The sequence below is a fragment of the Eutrigla gurnardus genome (assembly GCF_963514095.1).
Source record: "Eutrigla gurnardus genome assembly, chromosome: 19".
NCBI lineage: Eukaryota > Metazoa > Chordata > Actinopteri > Perciformes > Triglidae > Eutrigla > Eutrigla gurnardus.
Genome location: NC_139930.1, coordinates 5,773,542 through 5,789,500, shown reverse-complemented (window position 1 = coordinate 5,789,500; position 15,959 = coordinate 5,773,542). Strand labels below are relative to the sequence as shown.

At 44.0% G+C, this 15,959-nt stretch overlaps 1 protein-coding gene across 5 annotated transcripts in view; it reads right to left on the bottom strand.

The window, feature by feature from the left end:
* tcf4 (transcription factor 4) overlaps positions 1-15,959 on the bottom strand; it is a 210,642-nt gene that overhangs the window by 19,010 nt on the left and 175,673 nt on the right. For all 5 annotated transcript variants that reach the window (XM_084035290.1, XM_084035289.1, XM_084035288.1 and 2 more), the window contains 7 exons: positions 14,570-14,675; positions 13,087-13,235; positions 11,937-12,084; positions 7,933-8,003; positions 7,697-7,775; positions 3,380-3,459; positions 1,743-1,952 (listed from right to left, as the gene is read on the bottom strand). In XM_084035290.1, coding sequence (XP_083891416.1) covers positions 1,743-1,952; positions 3,380-3,459; positions 7,697-7,775; positions 7,933-8,003; positions 11,937-12,084; positions 13,087-13,235; positions 14,570-14,675 — 843 coding nt within the window. The remainder of the gene's footprint in view (positions 1-1,742; positions 1,953-3,379; positions 3,460-7,696; positions 7,776-7,932; positions 8,004-11,936; positions 12,085-13,086; positions 13,236-14,569; positions 14,676-15,959) is intronic.

Sequence of the window (15,959 nt, the reverse complement as noted above, 5' to 3'; positions counted from 1 at the left end):
AGATAGAGAGACAGAGAGAGAGAGACAGACAGACAGACATGCGTGAGAAGAAGATAATCTCAGTGGGAGCCGGCACACACTCTCGCTTACACACACACACACACACAAACACACACACACACACTCACAGTCCCCACAGGTGCTCTCCATTTAGAAAACAACGCTTCAAAGTAAATACTTTAACAAAGACCAGAGAGAGAGAGAGAGAGAGAGAGAGAGAGAGAGAGAGAGAGAGAGAGAGAGAGAGAACAAAGCCCCCTGAAGGACTGGAGTGAAAACAGCATAAAAGCCTCTGCTGGCGCCAGCTAGAGGCAGCAGTGTTCATCACAGCCACAAGACAAAACTGTTGGACGTTATAAAAGTCAAAATGTCCCTTCAGAAGCCTGACGGATGATGATGTCACAGAGGGCGTGGCCACGTTATAGACAGAGAGCGGTGTTGGAGAGGTGTCGGCGGTGTGCCGAGTGTCTGAGTGTGTGAACACCTGGCGTGTGTGTGTGTGTGTGTGTGTGCGGCTACACCGAATATGCACAAATAAACAAAGTAGTTCTGACCGAACATGTTCAGGCATGTGAATGTGTTTATAGTGGCTGTGCTTTATAAAGCCCTCTCTCTCTCTCGCCCTCCTACATCTCCTTATGTCACACAGCTGTTTGCTTCTTTATGTTTATTGTTTCAAGTTGACGAAAAAAAAAAAAAAAAGAAATCCAAAATTAAACATGGAAAGCATTACCGCTGTCTCTCTGACTTCATCCTTCCAATTGTCCTCTTTTATGTCCGTAGCCGTTCCTCCTCTGCTTTGACCTCTATCATTCAAACAGTATGTAAACCTTTGTTTGATCATGTATTGTGACTGTGCAATCTTTTCTCATCACTGTGATCCATAGAAAAAGAAAAAAAACGTTTCAGCTGTAAAGACGTAACCGTGTCCCATAATAGTTTTGGGAGAATGCTATTATTTTCGGTCAGCATGTCAACAGTAACTTATTTCACATATTATCTGAACGAAATTACTCTTTTTTTAAACCTCGGGGAACTTTGGCTCGTGAAAGTGATACCTTTGGGATTTATATATATATATATATATACTGTATGTATCTTATGTGCTCTGCTCCAGTTTATCTCCATGACTTTATAAACTATTTTGGTGGACTCTATCCAACCGATTCTGTTTGTTCTCTTCAGCCCAGATAGCAAGCAAATATCGGACTTCTGCAGTATGAATGCCTGGGCATGCAGCCCATAACTCCCCGCGTATATCGTTTAAGTTCTGGCAATCAAACCGCACTAGGCTCCTCTTGGAAAACCACCTCTCGTAAGCGGTCTTGGACCGGTTGGTTTGGTTCACACCAGAGTGTGATAACTGTTCACAACTGCCCAAACTAATGCACTGAAATTCCAGTAAAACTGACTTAATGTTTGGCGGCATTAGTGTGCGGATTTGTTCTTATTCGTCTTACTTTTACAAATAAAGTAAATCATTCTTGAAATGCAAAATTTCTGGATTCTGTTTATGTATCGTTGATTCAATAAAAAAAATGTATTGATATTGACATTTTTTAACAGTTGGAAATGAAGAGACATTAGAACGTCAGCTCCCCAATAACTTAACAGTGATTTTAGTTTCTTCCAAATGAAATGCATTTTTTAAACGTGCACATCCACAATAACACTGAGGACCGTCTTCTGTGGGATTGACTTCTACCATCACTCTAACATCACAAGCGTATAACGAGACCTACCATGAGGGAGTGTCTGTTTGACGACAGCAGACCCGAACCGTACCCGCTGCTCAGAGCGCCCATTGCGCCGTTGTGCGTGTGCGCGGCCCCGAGGAGGTTGTGCATGTCCCCGTGCCCGCTCGGCATCCCCGTCGACGGTCCCACCGCGTGGCTCCGCAGCACGTGGATGGCATCGTCCAAACGCTCCAGGCGGTCCTCGATACGACTTTGCTGCAGAGTGACGGGAAACACAAAGGGATGAGAAGTCTTAGCTCGTATCTCCCTGTAAGGTGAAACATCTTGGACTCAGTTTGGATTAAAAACGGAAAGGTTTGTCTGATCTGTGATTTATTTGAAGTTTCAGACAGATGATACAGATTATGAGTGACATCACTGCTTCTTTACTTGCGTTAAATAACCTCAGTCAGTCAGAATACAAAAGATGGGCGGCACAGTTACCACAGGTCCTTGAACATGTTTATCTGACCGTCAAAAAAATCCCATTAAAAGACCCAAAGCAACAATGAATTGATCCCACTACCAAGGTGAGTCCTGTGTTAACATTTAAAACACTGGGTGACATGTTCCTTCATTACCACGAACACTCACACTGTATGTTTTACTCAATCTCACGTAGGCAGTCCTGCTGCCACAAAAACTCACTAGAGCGCTCGATGTGGATTAATCTGCTGCAGAAAATAGTCCCCGACAAATGTACGTTTCCCTCCTGTTTGAGTAACGGTTGCTAAACGTGACAGTGACCAGTTGTTTTAGGAAGTTACTCAAGCCTTTTCAAAAACGGAACTATACATTTGTGAGCTTTTTTTGTAAATATTTGCCTTTTAGGGAGTATTGAGAAAAACAGGTAAGGGAGTATTGAGACAGACATGTTAGGGAGTATTGAGACAGACAGGTAAGGGAGTATTGAGACAGACAGGTAAGGGAGTATTGAGACAGACATGTTAGGGAGTATTGAGACAGACAGGTAAGGGAGTATTGAGACAGACATGTTAGGGAGTATTGAGACAGACAGGTAAGGGAGTATTGGGACAGACAGGTAAGGGAGTATTGAGACAGACAGGTTAGGGAGTATTGAGACAGACAGGTAAGGGAGTATTGGGACAGACAGGTAAGGGAGTATTGAGACAGACAGGTAAGGGAGTATTGGGACAGACAGGTAAGGGAGTATTGAGACAGACAGGTTAGGGAGTATTGAGACAGACAGGTAAGGGAGTATTGAGACAGACATGTTAGGGAGTATTGAGACAGACATGTAAGGGAGTATTGGGACAGACAGGTAAGGGAGTATTGAGACAGACAGGTTAGGGAGTATTGAGACCGACAGGTAATGGAGTATTGAGACAGACAGGTAATGGAGTATTGAGACAGACAGTTAAGGGAGTATTGAGACAGACAGGTTAGGGAGTATTGAGACAGACATGTAAGGGAGTATTGAGACAGACAGGTTAGGGAGTATTGAGACAGACAGGTTAGGGAGTAATGAGACAGACAGGTAAGTGAGTATTGAGACACCTTGGTGGCTTGGGTCTTTTGATATCTGGTCAAAGTTAACTACATCAGCTGAGCTGAGAAAACAATGTGAATACAATGGAGGTGAAATGAATATGAGGCGTGTTCACAATGTGGCGGGTGCATACCAGAGAGTGCAATGGAGCCTCGTAGTTTGGCGATGACGCTCCCTGTCCGCCGTTCCTCGACCAGACAGCTGAACTGGCAGCTAGGAGAAAGGAGACAAGGGCACATCATCAGGAGAGTGAACAAGGAGGTTAAAAGCAAGGATGCACGGCACGATTCGGAGACCAGGGAGATTTGAGCGGGAGATCTGGGAGTCTCTTTTATGTTTTTCTTTGGTTCAAACATGACATCTCCTCATCTGCATGCGGGCTCCGTGACAGACCTGTTTGAGGTGTTACCCACCTCTCACCCAATGCATGCTGGGATAGGCCCCAGCTCCCTGTGAGCGTGTACAGAAAATTGTCTGGCTGTTGGTGTGTGGATTAGAGCCAAAAACCTCCTCTCCTTTCATATGTGGCAAAAAAAAACAACCCAGAAAGGCCTCGGTGTAGCGCCAAGTGCCAAACAAAACCTCTTTACAAACCAGGAGGGTGTCGCGGTACGCACTCGTGGTGCTCGGACATAATAAGTGTACAGATGAAAACAAACCCACCCATATCTCATAGCAGAAATGCTAATATCAGGCTTTTGTCTTTGAGAAGGTAGAAGTGGTTGATTAGCATTGGGCCTTCTGCAGAATAAACACGCTTTGTGTCTCTGTTCTTTCCTGCTTTTGTGTTCGCCGTCGCTCTGAAGGGTCGCGTCTGAAACGGCGGGTCTCATTAGCTGGTAGACGGAGGAGAGACGTGTGAGTTTATATTAATACGAGGAAGCTCGGAGCGACGGCGCTGCACGGGGGCCTTTCAACGGTTTTAAAGCATCGCCGCTAACACATTGATGCCCGACCCGGTCAGTCTACTGATCACCAACTCAGTACTCTGCTGGTGGATGGCATGAACAATGATACCTGAACTCAAAACAGTGTAGTTTTAACGTTTTAAATCAGTAGAACTACCCCCCAATAATAACAGCTAGGATCCCCTGTCCTATACTAAGTCCTGCTTTCGGGCATCTGTAAAGGAAAGTCTATAATGTTTACAGCAGCAGAATTAAGGGACTTGCTAAAGCTAAAATAATGAGTGCTGCTAATGCCGAGTCACACAACAAGGCCATCGACTGCAACGGGAGGAGGTCACATCATTTAAAATGTTCACACTGATATTATAGTATTACATATTTCAATAAAATACTATATGATTACATTTAATATTATATGAGCCATTCATTTGAATTGCAGAGTCAAACAGGATAATGTCAACAGGTGTTATTTAACAGGTATTTCAAGTTCAAGAGGCTTCAATGTAATGAAGTAGAATCCTTTAGTTTTAAATGAAAACTTCCTCCGCCGTCTCCACTCTTTCCTCGTTCCCCTTCTTCCTTCCAGATAGTAAAACACACATTCCATACACACTTGCTTGCTCATATGCCACACACACTCACCCAGGAGAGTGTGTGAGAGGTAGAGAGATGCGAGAAGCAAAATGCCAAACGCGAGTCTCAGGCGGCTTGAAGAATGAATGACGTGACAATTCACTAATCCGTCACATTAGCTCGCCAAGCTTATCTTCTTCTATTCTCTTTTATTTACACTTCCCTTGTGTCATGATCTCAGGTTAATGTTTGGTTATTTCCTGTTTTATTTTGAAGTTCCCTGCCTCTTGTGCACTGTGTTTTGCTTTGCTCCAATCAGCTTCCAGCCTGCCCTCTTGTCTGCCCACCTGTGTCTTGTTACCCGTTTAGTTTGTCATTTTCTGCCTCCACGTTCCTCATCGCTTTCTGGTTGGATTTTCAGTTCTGTTGCTTTTGGTATTCCTTCCTTTGTACTTTTTATTGCATCGTTTTTCGGTTCCCTGTCAGACATTTGGGTGCTTTTTGAATTTCCCCAACATCATTTCATTCAATAAAGAGCTCCTGAAGAGGGATAAAAGCTCTCCGCGCGCGTTTACTTTCAGTAAGCAATCAAAATGTTGTTTTTTTCGAGTTGGAAAATCACAATCAAACGGCATCTCAGTGATGAATGCTTTCATCCAGTCAGATGATAGACGTGTTCATGTTTCTCCTCTCTTTCCTTCTTCACCCTCTTTCTCTTCTTTTGCCTTCATAATCATATCACAGTTCCTTGTTTGTACTCTTCTTGTTTTTTCTCCTCTTTTCTCTGCCTTTCAACAGATCCACTCCTTGTGTTCTTCCTACTTTCCTCCTTTTCTTCATCTCCTTTTGTTTGCTCTCCTCCCCTCTCTCCTTTTATCCTCTCCTTTTCTCGTTCATCCATCTCCTCTCCTCCTTTATTCCCCTTCCTTACCCCCCTCCTCATCTTCTCTGCCCTCACCACTGATCTCTCCTTTGTAACTCTGATCTCATCTCATTAGCTTGTGTTTCTCCCCTTTTTTTGTAATTGTCTCACAGTCTTTTCTCTCCCTTCTCCTTTATTCATAATACATGCTCATTTCCATATGCTAATTAATGAATAATCACCTGGGTACATTCATGTGCAAATACAAATATATGTATTAAACGGCGGGGGAAATTATTCCAAGTCCAACACTGTAAAATACCCTTGCAGAATTAGCCTTAATATCAATTTGCATGTAGTTTGCTCTAATAGGCGTCAGTTCTAATTTGTAAAAAGTGGAGTAACTCCGACACAATGATAAACACCAATTATGGTTTGGCGGGCAATATCCGAGGCAGCTATAATGACGAGGAGGAGGAGGAGGAAGAGGGGAGGGGGCTCGTGTTCGCGGAGCCGGTAGGTTGGTGAGCGATTTGTCAAAGTGCTGCTCGTAATTAAAGCTATCAGTCACAAGGTGCGGCGCGGAAATCTCAAACGGTGTGTGTAGCAGCAACAATTAGAGACAAATTCGACACAACTATTATGAGGAAAAGTCATTTTTCACTAAATAATATACGGGGAGTTTACAGCACCAGGAGGAGTGTGTGTGTGTGTGTGTGTGGGGGTGCAGCAATTAAACTGCTAAAAAAAAATTAAGGGAGCACTTAATCATCACAGTATAACACCAAGTCAGTTAAACTTCAGGGAGATCCAGCTTTTCATTTCGGAAGCTCCAGTGATTCTGGATCAGTTTCAGCTGCTTTGGTGCAAATGAAAGTAACAACAGGTGCAATGGAGGAAAAGCAAGAAGACCCCAACGAGGGAGGTTCTGGTGTGGAGGTCACAGACAGCTGCTCTCTCCTTCTCCTCCAGGATCCACATCCATACATGAGATCACAAGAAGGGTTGCTGTGTCTCTCAAGAGTTACACCAGGAGAGCTGGACATCAACCCAGCACCAGGACCAGTATCTGCTCCTTTGTGGAGGACCAGGAGGAGCACCTCCAGAGTCCTACAACATCCCCTCCAACAGGCTACTGGTGTGAATCTTTCTGACCAAACTCTCAGAGACTCCATGAGGATGGCATGAGGGCCGAGGTCCTGTCGTGGGACCTGGTCTCCCAGCCCAGCACCGTGCAGCTCCATTGATACCAGAATCCTCAGGTTCACCATTGGGGCCCGGTTCTCTACACAGATGAGAGCAGGTTCCCACTGAGTGAACGTGATGCTGGCTGTAACATCATCCAGCAGGACCGGTTTGATGGTGGACCAGTGATGGTCTGGGGAGGCATATCCATGGAGGGTCACTCAGACCTCCATGTCATAGCCAACGGTACCCTGAATGCTGTTAGGAACCGGGATGAAATGATTGTCATGATGATTGACCATATGCTGGTACAATGGGTCCTGGGTTCCTCCTGGTGTAGTGAGTCCTGGGTTCCTCCTGGTGCAGGACGAGCCCGGCCTCATGTGACCTTCATGTGAAGACAGTTCCTGGACGATGAAGCCATTGACGCGTTCCCGTGCCCTAAATCCAACTGAGAACCTCTGAGACGTTATGTATCGGTGCGTCAGATGCCGCCAAGTACCACCACAGACTGTCCAGGAGCCCATTGATGCCCTGATCCAGGTCTGGGAGGAGATCCCCCAGGACACCATCCTCTTACTCAGGGGCCATGAGTTCATACAGGCATGTGGGGGGTTTTATTATTTTCGGAGTGAGATTTTGAATCCAGCCCTCAATGGGCTGATGATTTTGAGCAGCTTTAGTTCATGTTTTGTTTAAATATTTGTTTGTATTTTTTCCTCTCATTTCCTAATTCTTCTCAGGGCTTTAGTGAATTTCAAGTCTAGTCTCAAGTCACGTGTCATTGGAAACAAGTTCATATCAATCAAACAGGTTCCAGCCAACTCTTGAGTCATTTGAAACAAGTCCTAGTCAGCTCTGCTTCTCCCATCTGTGGTTGTTGATTCTGTGTTGTGATTGGAGGGTGAGTGTCATGTGCTACCTGTGAGGGAGGGCGGGGAGCCGACTGGGGTGGAGGGATTGGACGAGAAGCTGTTGTTCGTGTGGTCCGGAGAGTAGATCTGAAAAAAAAAAGTCAGAGACCAACATCAATCTGGCCAACATCAATCGATCCTCATTCCAAAAGACACAAATATGACAATAACAATGCAGTAAATCATTACAAATTCATATTGCCTTGCTGAAATACTGAACACATATCGTGTGTGCTGCACTTACGGATGCGAGTGCCTTCCCTAAGGCGTCTCCCGTCTGAGAGCTGCTGGCTGCTGCACTCGGCGCTCGGTTAGCTGTGACACACGCAGGGGGGAAGAAGAGGATGCATTCTGGTAAATAAGGATGTCGTTAACTACACATCGGAATAATTCTGTCAACACGCTCACCGTCAGTCCGTCACAATCAACACTCGCTCACTGAATAAAAAAAGAGTGGAACAACGGGAAGGTGACACATAAGGACAACGGTACTATTTGTACCGCCTGTCTGTGGACCATGATGCATCCTGGTGGTTTCCAAATTCTCCTAAGTTCACCAAAGCTCTGCGCTGATTTGCTTCAGTTACAGACTTGAATCCACACATATGGGCCGTTCCATTGACATGAGCTGATCTGGCTCCACAGTTATTAGTGTAGTTGTGATGCGGATCCGCGTTAGACCAGAGACGGGATTCAACAGGAACCGACGTTCCGCATTTGTTCACATTTAACTGACTTGACTGCAAATGTTGGACTTTTAATGCAACTAAATCTGTTTCACACACTTGAAGAGCACTGAGGCCAGAGAGGAAGGAAGTGACCTCACAGGACCAGATGAGCGCCCACACACACACACACACACACACACACACACACACACACTGAAGCAGAGAAACTCATCTCTCCTGATAGCAGATCCCAGATGGAAAGTTTACGCTCGCACACACAAGTTAGACACACATGCACACACACACACACACACACACACACACACACACACACACACACACACACACACACACACACACAGCAAAACACATCCTTTCATGGCAAATGAATCCATTACAGAAATTGGCAGGACTGAACTTCTTTAAGCTGTTAGAGAGCGAGAGAGAGCGAGAGAGAGAGAGAGAGAGAGAGAGAGAGAGAGAGAGAGAGAGAGAGAGAGAGAGAGAGAGAGACAGGATACAGCATATGTTTTGGGGTTAAAGCCTCATGTCTCACTCACGCCATACCACTGGCCTAGTAAACCATCCAAGGGATTACTGTGACACACACTCTTACACACACACACACACACACACACACACACACACACACACACACACATGCACACACACTTGTATCCTGACTTGACGCATAATTTAGAACACATGCAGGAGAAAATCTTTTTTCATAAATGAGAGCTTATAGCTGCAAAGGAGAGCATTCAGAAGATGAAACTTTTTCTGTCCATCCCCAAAGAGAAAAAAGCTACTGTGCTGTTTTTTTTTTTTTAGATTTTTTTTTTTTATATAATCAGTAAAATCATATTATATAAATAGTTCTATATTTTTTTACGTACAACTAGTAAATGTTGGCCCCCACTGCTTAAAACATCCAGCCAAATCCTCTGCCCTACAGTTCCTTTGCTGTGTCCCAATTCCTTATTACAAATGAGTAGTATACATTTCTTGCTCTATACTAGTTTTTTAGTAGATCATATACCAGGAATTGTGTCTTCAACCTTTTCTACTTAAAGTGAATGTTGTGTTTATTTTCTTCTTCTTCTTTTTGGCTGCTGCAGTTTTCCTTTTGCTCTATTTCCTCATGAGCATTGCATCATGGGACCATCACCAGCACAATCATAATAAATTGTACATTTTATTTTAGGGTGGATGCTGATTCTTGCAGTTAAGTTTCATGACACATTCCCAGTGTGAACACACAACATTCTCAAAAAGTAGGAGTCGCTGGTGAGGTGCCGAGGACATGAGCCTTCATCAGCTCCACATCAGCGGAGTGCATGAGCAGGAGATCGGACCTGGGCTCTCTGATCCCGGTCATTTATTTGATTTCTAAATCTGACAATTATCCTAATACCGCCGGACCTCAAATGCATTAAGCATATTGCCTCCACGGTTGAGAATGGAAAAGAAAACTCCCGTCCCGTTGGCTGGAAAGTGACATTTTCAGCGTGTTTCTTCACAAAGAACAAGCAGCTTCCCAGTGTCAGTTTGGATTCACGTCATTTACAGCGGACGGTAACTGGGATCCCCTCTGGAAATGAGGCCTAAGTGTTCTATCATCTAATCCACACTGACTGCTGAGTTCAAATCACACGTAGAGCTGGATATTTCAGTGACTTGAACACCTGTCTATGCAGATGACACTTCACTGAACACGACCAAAATGGATTTGAAAAAAACTGTCTTGATCATTGTGGATTGGTACATTTGGTACATTTGCCTTTCTGTTCCTTCAGGTCGGCGAGACAGACAACAAAACACGTTCAACATAAACTGGACGTACTGGCCAGGATGGAAATTAATTCCCAAAATGTCCACTGAATCAGGGCTGCAGCTAACGGTTATTTGAGGATCAATTAATCTGCTGTTTTTCTTGCTCAAATACACATTATAGACACGGCCAGGTTCGTGCTTCAGTTCAGCCTAGTCTCCTAACAATGATGTTCCCATACAACGACACCTGGACACATTTAAAGGAAATGTATTTTGTTGCTTTGGTTTCTTTCTATCCACAATGATCAAGTCCGTTTTTTCAAACTAAAAACATATTTTAAAAGACCTTTATCCCAAGTGCCAGCAACATCCTTAACTCTAAACAATGACAGGTAATCCACAAACATGGCAGGAACTGATGCAGCCATATTTTAAAAGACCTTTATCCCAAGTGCCAGCAACATCCTTAACTCTAAACAATGACAGGTAATCCACAAACATGGCAGGAACTGATGCAGCTGCTCGTATTGTTGTAATCGTATTTCATCTATGTGTCTGCTTTTAACTAACCGTCTGACTTAATCTTCTTATTGTGTGACGTAGTTTGTCATTTCTTTTGTCATGTGAGCTGAAGACAAATTTCCACCCTGGTGGACAATAAAGATCTATTCTATTCTATTCTATTCTATTCCAGCTTAGAGAGGAAATCAGGGTGGATGGACGGGTCAGACAAACGCAGGACTTTTACCCAGGAGGCCATTGTTCGTGTCTCGCGTGAAACCAAAAGTATTTATTTTAATTTAATTTGATGGCGTGTTTTGTTTGTATTAACTTACAGCAGTAACCAAATGTTTGAAACTGAAACTATAATCTGGGAGAAAATAATTTTACCTCAAAACATAATTGTGCATACTGTTTAGTTGTATGAGGATGTGATTTTAGTTGGTTGTTCTGGTCACTGGGAGCTGACTGTAGGAGTCTGCCGCTATGTTGATAAAAAAATAGTTTTTCCACTCACTATTAAGATAATTTGGAACAGACATGAATCCATACTGACCACAGCTGCTGCGCTCTGTAAAAGGAACACACTCCACTTGTTTACTCGCGCAAATCACGGCGATGCAGAGAAGCGCCCGCAAACACGGCGCGGCCGCGCGCAAGCGTTCACGTGCGCACACATCATGAGTTTACATTTAGACAACGGCGTCATGCTTTTTATTAGCTTCATGTTGTGTTTACACACATCTGCTCTGGCTCATGTGAGTGTGTGTGTGTGTGTGTGTGTGTGTGTGTGTGTGTGTGTGTGTGTGTGATATCGTTGTGGAATGTTGGAGATGTCTTCCCATGAAAACAAACTTTCAATCTGTTTCTTATTGCTGTCCTATTTGTTCTATGGGACTCGAAGCAAGGGGTCCATATGGCATGCTGCGTGTATGTGTGTGTGTGTGTGTGTGTGTGTGTGTGTCATGGATGTCAAGGTCAAGCCAAAGCAAGATAGGACTTTTCTGTCTTCCCGCCTCCTCCGAGGACACCAGAGTTTAGTTTGGAAGCGGCTCATACCCAGGGGACCATGAATGACTGTTCAAAATGTCATGACCATTCATCCAATAGTAGTCGAGGTATTTGATACTGGTTTCTGCGACAGAGTCTGAGTGCAGAAGGTGGGGCTAACCCCCAACAGGAAACAGATCGCCTCAACAAGCCTTTGGCATCCAAAGGTGGAGTTTTATTGCCCGATGTTCATAAGCAGCTTCACTGTTTCTTCATATGCATTTCTTCAAGACACAAACACACGCAGGTGGCTTACGCATGATGCTTTCTGTGCCGTTGGTGGACGCGGTGCAAGAGGCGGTGCTGTAGTGATTGCCCCCGCCCCCACTGCCTCCCGCTCGGTGGAAGCTGGACATGGGAGGAAGGCTGGAGCTGATGTCTGCAGACGAGTGCGACGGGTAACTCTGCGGAGAGACAGGCAGAACTGAATGAGACACCCCAGGTGATTTAGTTAAAAACTCTACATATCTAATAGCATCATGAAACTTCCCCAGTTGATTACACACATTATGGCAATTACCTTTGTATGGTTTTCAGAAATGTGATGTTTCAACATGCAAATGAGGCTTTTATCTTAAGCTAACTTTAAGTGAAATAAACACTGAAATGAGTAGCTTTTTTTTTTATCCGTCTAAAAGAAGACACATTGTGGAAGCAAAACAGCCAAAAAATGGTTTCGTCTTTGTCAAGAAAAGGACGAAAACTACTGAAAAACAAGAAAGATTACGTAAGAAAAGAATAAAAGTACAATGCAGTGATGGTAAACATGAAGCCTCTTCATTGGACAATCACACAGCACTCCAAATTCTTTGGTTTAGCTTCTTAATACCATCTAATGAACTTTGACTTACATCTCCACATTTGTGTACAAGTTATAAATGTATGTAATGCGTCATATTATATATGAACTACAACTGTATATAACATAACATGACTTTACCAGGCTTTGATTTCAAATTCAATTATTATTCAAAACCACCATCTACTTATCCACAAATTAAGTTGTCAATCTGTCAAACACGGGAGACAACCAACGTCTCAATTACCTTGTTCTTTAATTATCACATGAATGTAATTTCCGGGTGCCCTGAGCTGTTTTTCATGAATAGTATAGAAATAGTATAGAACGTGGTGGTATTTAAGGGGAAACTTGGATAAAATGATACATTTTCCCATGTATGTGTGTTTAATCTAGGTTTAATCCCTGGAGTGACTTTGTGAAAGTGTCGACCTTTGTTTTTTTCATTAGGATGGCTAAGGCATGACCCGCCCCACTCTGTCTCTGATTGGCTTACCCTGATATTCTTACCCGCTCCCAACTATTAGCCAATCAGAAACAGAGTAGGGTGGGGCATGAATCTGCTATTGATCCGTACAGACGCACTGGGATTGACAGCTCTGCTCACCAATCTGTCGTGAGGGTGAATCCCGCAGTAGGAGGAGCTCTGGGAGGGGCCGTGGGCCGAGTTCCCGCCCCCCAGCATGCTGCCGTGGTAACCCTGCTGGCTCATGCTGCTGCTACTGCTGCTCCAGGGATCGCCACTGTGGTGACCATCTGACAGAGAGGCACAGAAAGAGGGACAGACAGGTACATGTGATGTGCTGTATGCTGGTTTCAGATCAGTCTCCTGGCAGGCGAAAACTTCCTGAGGTTTATCTCTGCTGTCAAACCGTCCTGTGACTCTGACCCACACTGAAGTAACCTGACTTCAGAAAACATCCACCTGGTTTCCTTCTTCACGTTAAAGTTCGACCCAGGGAACACAGACCTGTGCTGGACAAGTCTGCTTCTGGGAATGGGCATCATCACAACATGAACAACCATGTATGTCCACACAGGTCACTTGTTTGTTCGGTGGGCAGGTGTCCGACAAACTCATAACAGAACGTCAATCAAAAATCTGGTCAACAGTTGAGCTGCTCCTGTACGTCAGTGTTAACACTATAGTAAACTGCAGGTAAGCATCAACACATTTTCAAAAACAAAAGTGCAAAAGTCAAAATCTAGAGAAAAGAAGAAAGGGGAAAGCATTTCCAAAGTTCACAACATGTTTTTATCTAACAAAATATTCTGCTTCAATCCATATTTGTTGGTGTTAAGCCTAAGAGTTTAGTCTTTCTTCTACCAGAGTGCAGGTACAACTGTACATGAGCAGCCAGGACTCCAAAAAAGTAGGTTACCTTACGACAAAACTGCATTGTGAATCTTTTGTCTTTACTGCTGAATCACTTGTGACAGAACACACTCATCAACACTGGAGAACCGAGTGCAGGGATTGGATTAATGCAGAGGATCTTGAGACGATCACTGCACCTAGCCAGAAATGCCACCAAATGAGCTACCCAAAAAACGGTAGGAGAGCTCAGCTCAGACTTTAGGTGAACTCACAACAGGAGGTCTGTGTTTCTCCTGATGCACATTCCACAGTAATGCACTACTGTTTGGGTTAAGCTTCGTGTTTTTTCTTGTGCAGCACAAGTGGAGTCGCCAACTGCATGTGTTTGTGCAACCTTGTGTTGAAGAACGGCAATAAATGATCCTTGAACCTTGAACCAATAACAAGGTGACAATATTTAGTGTTTTTGACTGTTCACCCGACTTTGTTATGGTTTAAATCACTTTTCTTAAACGGTTCCAGTGGTGAAAAAACTTTGGAGCCCTGCCGTCAATTATAGTCGGCAGTTCAGACTTTTAAAAATTCAGAAATCAGAATTGACCAAGAAAATAATAGCCAATGCCAATTTTGGTTGCAGCATTCGCATCAGCCTCAACGTTTAAAGTCAAATAACTTTTTTTTATTGTTGTCACCAGCAACAGGTGTTAAACCTGATCTGGGTAGCGTTTACACTTTCACATCCAGTAGGAAGCCAGCAATGTGTCACATGTACCTGGCATGAAGAAGGAGCTTGGGAAGCCAGCGCTGGGAGGTTTGGAGGAGGGGTAACCCGGTGAGTCCCTGTTGTAGTCTGCTGTACTGGCAGATGGAGCGTACACCTGCAACACAAACACAGAAACACACAACGTCATTCAGAAATCTGAACTCGGTTCAAAAACGCAACTCGTTCTCGTCAAAAGCATGGCGGCTAGACACGACGGGAGGCTCAGCAGGAGCCGGCTTCAGGCGGTAGTCGTTTCCAGGAGGCCGTGACAGATGATTGATACTTCTGTCCCCAGCTCAGACGGCAGCATCAACCTTCCTGCACCTGACAGAGGCAGACGGCAGCTGCTCTGGGAACTTTGTGCAAATTCCCCCCAAAATTTGTATTTCAACGATACAAAAGTCTGCAAATATATTTACATTGCAAACTTTTTTGAATAATCATATATTCAAAATATATATTCACATTTGTTATTTTTCATTAAGTTTCCAAAAAACATATGTATGTACTGTATATACACTGTCGACCATAACATTGGAATAGTTTGTTTTCAGACATAATCCTGTTTATTCCTATTTAAGTCAATAATAATAATAATAATAATAATAATAATAATAATAATAATAATAATAATAATACAGCTATGTCAATCCACAAAGTCAAAAAACTACAGTGGTGACCATTGCATCGATAGTCCCAACACCTGTTGTCCTCATTCGTAATGAGTGCAAAGGGATAATAAGACATTTCCTAACATACACACAAGCCACGTTTCCTCTCAGCCTTCCTCTCATTCAGACTGGTCGACTAAAAGGGGGACAAAGCAGTGACTCGGTGCGTGACTCGTCTAGAGGCCCGGCGGCAGTCATGCAGCAAACACGTAGTAAAACGTGACACTGCATGCAGAACCGGCAGCCTGTCATCACTCTGAACAGGTGACGCTGTTCCTCGGCTACACGGGAAACACAATGCCTGTGTTTGGTCATGCCTTGGACTGGGGGTCCCCACAGCATGCCTGTGTGCGTGTGTGTGTGTGTGTGTGTGTGTGTGTGAATAGCGTGCGAACACTCAGCCATGACGCTGGCTCGCACCGCATGACGCAAACCCTGGAACAGCTGTTGAAAGCGCTCCCCTCTTCTCTCCCGACTCCCCCACTGACTCACATGAAAATGAAAGAGCCGCTCCGCAGTTACCCCTAATCCACCTTCATCCCCTAAAAACAGACACGAGCTGCTTTGTTAACTTTGGGGCATTTGCATATGGATGGAGCGCAGATGTGCAAAACAAAAATCGGATGATAAAACAAAAGAAGTAATAGAAAAAGATGGTGGGAAAAAAAAACACTTGGGGGTATTCTAAAAAAAAAGAAAACAACATCATCTTCTCACTACCCACACGC